This window comes from Impatiens glandulifera, chromosome 2 (genome assembly GCF_907164915.1).
Source record: "Impatiens glandulifera chromosome 2, dImpGla2.1, whole genome shotgun sequence".
Taxonomy (NCBI): domain Eukaryota; kingdom Viridiplantae; phylum Streptophyta; class Magnoliopsida; order Ericales; family Balsaminaceae; genus Impatiens; species Impatiens glandulifera.
The window spans coordinates 10,046,844-10,052,656 of record NC_061863.1 but is presented as its reverse complement, the minus strand read 5'-3'; the positions used below and the strand labels follow the sequence as shown (position 1 = coordinate 10,052,656).

General features: G+C 34.5%; 1 protein-coding gene across 2 annotated transcripts; it reads right to left on the bottom strand.

The window, feature by feature from the left end:
- On the bottom strand, positions 1 to 5,196 carry LOC124925601 (leucine-rich repeat receptor protein kinase HPCA1-like). 2 transcript variants are annotated; one of them, XM_047465649.1, is made up of 20 exons: positions 5,096 to 5,196; positions 4,769 to 4,935; positions 4,542 to 4,665; positions 4,378 to 4,449; positions 4,227 to 4,301; positions 4,066 to 4,137; positions 3,820 to 3,981; positions 3,651 to 3,725; positions 3,509 to 3,580; positions 3,352 to 3,423; positions 3,214 to 3,282; positions 3,061 to 3,135; positions 2,916 to 2,987; positions 2,659 to 2,796; positions 2,081 to 2,553; positions 1,847 to 2,002; positions 1,323 to 1,459; positions 1,035 to 1,254; positions 733 to 968; positions 1 to 645 (listed from the first exon to the last, which is right to left on the bottom strand). In XM_047465649.1, the coding sequence occupies exons 2-20, from the start codon at positions 4,854 to 4,856 to the stop codon at positions 178 to 180; spliced, it is 2,856 nt and encodes a 951-aa protein (XP_047321605.1). In that variant the 5' UTR covers positions 4,857 to 4,935; positions 5,096 to 5,196; the 3' UTR covers positions 1 to 177. The 2 variants fall into 2 exon arrangements, with proteins under 2 accessions (XP_047321605.1, XP_047321606.1); XM_047465650.1 differs by having other exon boundaries at positions 1,847 to 1,996; positions 4,769 to 5,151.
- Between the last annotated feature and the right edge of the window lie 617 nt (positions 5,197 to 5,813).

Genomic DNA, 5,813 nt, shown 5'->3' with positions numbered 1-5,813 from the left:
TTGATGATGTAGAGATAGTTTATTCAGTTTTTCAAATATAGTCTTTCCATATAAAAAAAGAAAAAATGAATGTCAGATTTATAAAAAAAAAAACATACAAATTCACAATAATTGCTATAGCTTAATCAAATTATAAATCCAATTGTTTGAATGTAAACCAACTGTTTCTCTTCTTTACTACGGTTCCAATGACGAACGAGGGAACGCCCCACTATACATAAACAGGCTTTCATCATTGTAAGGATGGTTAAATCCTTGGCTAGTCCATTCGTAGTTTGCCGACGTGGCTGTGGACTCTACATCTGGATTTAAGCCAGCCAATTGCATTATGTTCTCGATTTCTTTCACCACTTGCCCCATCGTTGGCCTATCGGCTCCAGTCTCCATAACACATCTCAATGCAACGTCAACAAACTTCTCAAAACCGTCCAGAGCTGTGCCCAAAAGAAAGGGATCAATAACTTCTTGAATGTTGTAAAGAACTTTAGTCTTGTCCATTCTTTCCCTCACTTCTCTTACTATGTATTTGCCTTTCTCTATAGGTTGTTTTGCAGTGACCAGCTCCAACAATGTTACTCCAAAGCTGTAAACATCGCTTTTATCAGTCAATTGATTTGTCATGTAGTATTCTGGGTCCATGTATCCCTGTCAAGTGAGTAAAAACAAATTAATTTAGTTCAAAATTGCAATAATATTTTCCCATTTAGAAATCAATACAAAAGAAACACTGACCATAGTGCCTTTTACTTGAGTAGTGATATGTGTTTGGTCAGGGTTTCCAATAGCCTTGGAGAGACCGAAATCTGCAACCTTAGCATTTAAGCGATCATCTAGTAAAATATTATTCGACTTAATATCTCTATGTATGATTGGAGGATCAGCAAGTTCATGTAAATATTGTAATCCTCTAGCTGACCCGAGAGCTATCCGAAGCCTTCTTGCCCAATCCAATCTGAATCCCGATTGTCCTGCACAAAAAGGATTTTATATTTGACCTGAAATGCTGAAAGACAGACTATTGTTTAGTGTAGTACCTGAAAGGCTGTCTTTTAGAGTACCATTTGGGATATACTCATAAACCAACATTTGCTCGCTTTGATCGAAACAGAAACCGACTAGGCTGACAACATTCTTGTGGTGGACTCTTGATAAAAGCTCAATCTCACTTTTGAACTCAATTGCTCCCTGCATGGATCCTTTCATTGCTCTTTTAATTGCAATCATTTTTCCATCTGGAAGAGTTCCTCTATAAACCTGCATACATATATATATAAGAAAAACAAAATCCAGAAAAAGACAAAATAATCTTATGATTAATTTACCTTCCCATAACCGCCAGTTCCAATATCATTGACCTCTGAGAAATTATTCGAATATTTCCTCATCTCTTCAAATGTGAAGGGCTTGGTTCCTTTCAACTGAGGAATGCTACCGCTACTTTTGTCTGGGTTCCACAAAGCTGCATCAAAGGGAGGAGATTATTAGCCATAGAAACAATAATAGGACACTGTTATGGTAAAAAAAAATAATCAAAGGCCTCCAGCTTCAAGCGTTTGCATCAATTAAGAAAAAGGGCCGTTTGCAAAACATTTTTTATTACTTTTCACCATTTTTTTGCGATCTTCCGGAAAAAAAAAAAAAAGGATTAATGAGATTGGTTTCCTTTCAAAAAGAAGAAGAAAATGGGTGTTTGCATTTGTGTAACCCATGAATCTGTTGTTTCTTGTTGTTGTTTGCGTTCTAGTTTTGATGCACCAACCAGAAAGGTGTTTATGAAAAAAAAAATGAACTTTAAAAAAAAAATAGGAGATTGTTGTGTTATGTAGAATTTGAGTCCTATTTTTACCGAAAGGATTGTTCTGTTTGTCAGCCTTTTCGGCTCTTTTCTTTTGACGGAATGCATAGACTCCTGCAAGGATAGCCAACACCACAAGAACAAACCCACCAACAGCTGCTCCAATTATAATACCAGTATTTGACTTGCTAGATCCAGAACCTGCACCTGAATGAGTGATTGTCAAGGTATTAGAGAAACTGGAACAACAACAATATATTTGTTTTTCGCACTTAATAGATATACCTTGAAAGTGATTATATTGTTCACCACTGAAGATGTAAGGTCCAAAAATGTCCGGTGGCTTATATGTTTGGTTGTTCAGAGCAAATGCAGTCATATAAACTCCAGTTCGATTGAATCGATCCGTGTCCAATGGAAAAAATCCCAGTTGAAGTATCAAGTAGTTATCTGTATTTCTGATTGGATTTCTTATAGAAACTGAATCCACAGGAAGGCCGTAGGAAGTGAAATTACTCATGATTGAGCTCTCTAGTGATGAATAGAGAGATGAGCTTCCAAGACCCGTGATGGAAGGAGCTCTGAGAGTTATGTTGCCTGTGAATGGGTATGCACATTGACAGTTCGGACTTGAAACTTGATCATTTGAACAAGTTAAAGGAATACAATTATTCGGCGGCGTTGAATAAGAAGGATTAGACTGTAAAGGCCTGCAATATGATCTGTCAACTCCTTCACATACGGGATTTTCAACAAGTCTACAATATGATTAAGAAGCAAATTATGTTAGATAGAAAAATGACCCTCAAGTTTTAAATATGATTAAAGCTAATGTTGAGTAGCTGAGTTATTTTTTTTCTTACATAATCGGCAAATTTCTCTGATCAGGTCTCTCTGTATATCCACCAATGCTGTTATTCTGCAAATCCACAAGCTGCAATTGGCTGCTGGGGCCTGAACCCAAATCCAAAGTCCCGTTCAGCTTGTTGTTTCTTAGTACACTGCCACAACATACGGAAACAACAATTTACTTCCAGAGAAAACATGTTATTATTTCATAAGGTGTTCAAATATATCTGAAATTTTTTGTTAAAAAGACTGATCTGATGATACTACTTACACAGATTGCAGCCGAGGAATGCTGAAAAGTGCTGCAGGAACTTCACCAATAAGTTGTGTGTTTTCCATTGCCCTAACCAGAATTTCAACTATTAATTTGGTGTCGAAGTTGTATGTGCGGGGGAGATAGGGAGATAGAGACATACAGAGTCATCAAAGATGATAAACTTGAATACCAAGAAGGGAAACTTGTCGTGTCGAAAGAGTTATTACTCAAATCCCTGCAATTTTTTATTTGGGGAAAATGTAATTATTTAGGTAAAATTGACAATTGCCATGTCAACAAGTTAGATACTTACAAGGAAATCATGGAAGTCAATTTTTCAATATTAGGAATGGGTCCAGTCAGCTGATTGCTGGACAAGTAGCTGAGAAACCGAAACAGAAGTTCAGTTTTGAAAAAATCGAAATAAAATTTCAAGAATTGTTTTGCTTACAATTCATGGACAGAAAGGAGATTGCTGATGTTTGGTGGCACAGTTCCACTTAATCTGTTCCTATCAAGACGGCTGTTGCAGATAACAAAAACAATTGACTAACTTCAATCAAAAGTCCTAATTGTGGAACACAATTAAAAAAGAAAAATTTACTCACAGCACTTCCAAGTTTCTCAGAAGTCCTATTGTAGAAGGAATGCTTCCTGTGAGTTGGTTGTTTTCAAAGAGTCTGCACAAAATTTCTAATTCAGATGAAGTTTTTCATATCAATTATGGGCGGATTAAAATAGATCTCTTACAGATGTATCAAAGTCATGTTTGAATTGAAAAGTGTAGGTGGGATTGTGCCGCTGAGTTGATTCCCTCCAAAATGGCTGAAATTTATCCATGGTGAAGAAGAAATCAAATACAAGCCAACTGAAGACTAATCAGAAATCAAATGGGTAAGGCGAGAAAAAAAAATCATACAAGTGTTTTGTGTTAACCAATTGATCAAGACCGGGAGAAGTTGCAGTAGAGACTGGGATAGTTCCAGTGAGCCTATTTTCAGCAACATCTAGCCAATGAAGCATCTTCAAGTTACCAAGCGATGGAGGAATCGGTCCAGTTAGATCGTTTGAAGTCAGAGACCTACAAGAAAGATGATAACAATAACATAATGCTGAGTTTTACTGGAATTTGAATGAAAATGTCGAAGATGAAAGAATTCCTTACAGAGTAACGAGTTGTTCCAATGATCCAAAGGTGTCTGGAATTTCACCAGAGAAACTACATCCCTCCATAAGTCTGATAAGTAAACGCGAGCAATTGTTTTAGAGAATGATGTTTGAAATTAGTAATAGAAATAGAGTAATAATTGAATGAAACATTCTTACAAGATTGACAACTTCTTCAAGTTTCCAATTGATGGAGGAATATTCCCCGACAAGCCCTTGTTATTAGAAAGATCCCTTACAAACCGAAGATGAAAATTGGAATCATTTTTCGCCTACTAATTGAAAGATGGAAAAGAGATAGAAAACTCACAGTGTTCTTAATTCAGTCAGCGATGCAATATCCCCAGTAAGTCGACCACTTATGCCCATACTCGCTAACGTTCTTAAATTTTCAACAACAATGAATAAGAACATTATTCAAACTCTGTTAATTCTCATAACAAAAGGAAAAAAAGTAAATTGACAAACTCATACATAGATGTAATACGTGAATTTGTGCAGCCAATTCCTTCCCAAGGAGGATTTCCACATGGATCTAACCCATCCCAACTAGGGGGGGTGCCCATCCACGCATCCTGTAGAGCCTTTAAGGCACTTACTACACCATGAAATTATGCAAAAGTATTCAAAATTTATTTGAAAAACTCTTTTACCCATTTCATCAAACAGTTGGTAGGTGTATAAAAAGAGTTCAAACTTACCATCCAGATTATTTGTTTGTGCTTCAACATATACCAGCAGTGATTGCGTAAAGATTAAAACCAGGAAGTAAAACTCCCTAATACCCATCTTTCAAGAACACTATTATGAACTAAAACTCTTCTTCTCCAAGTTTTCAGCTTTCTTTCTCTTCTCTCTTCATATCTCTCTGTACATATTATATTTATTCATGTATGATTATTCATTGACCTACTACAAGAATAAATTTCAACGTCGTATAGTAACAATTACCAAGTCATATTATGTGTTCCGTTGTAAATTTCATACCTTTACTCAAGACTAAATAAATTTAAAAAATTAAAAATTACCCTTTGCCATTGGAGTCTTAATTTGTTGTCTCGACAAAGTCAGCATCAACAATTGTAATCCCAATTTGTTTTACAGGTTGAGATTGAAGCAAAGTGGGTTGGTTTACAATGGAATGGAATAGAAACTGTGAGTTGAAATCAAACTAAACCTAAAGCAATTAAGAATGTGTAGAAAAAAGTCAATTATAAATGCTGGCTTGAAGAAGAGAGGTCCAATATTTAATATATGACGATGGGGAAGAAGATCGAATAGATCCCTGAACTTGTAAGAAACTATCGTTTAAGACCCTAAACTTGTAGGGATTATTTGGTTTAATCAGTCATTTTTTATATTATAATCTTTTAAGCTAAATAAATTCAAATAATTTATGAAACTACATCATACAAGCCTTAATATGTTTAAGTTATATATAATATTTTTTATTTAATTTAATAAATATTTTTTATTATACTTTATATTAATAAAATTCTTGTAAATATAGTTTCTATCAATTAGAACACCTAGTGTGAATAATCATTATTAAATTATGTTTATGGTTTTAATTTAATATTTTTAGTTGAACATTGAATTTGACTCTTGTATTGACTATTCAAAGAATATAATATATAATTTAATTCGTTGAATTAAAGTTGGCTGGTTAGTAAATATGTTTTAAATATCACCTTAATTAAACTTTGTTTTATTTTTTAATAATTTTTAGAAAGAATCTAATATATA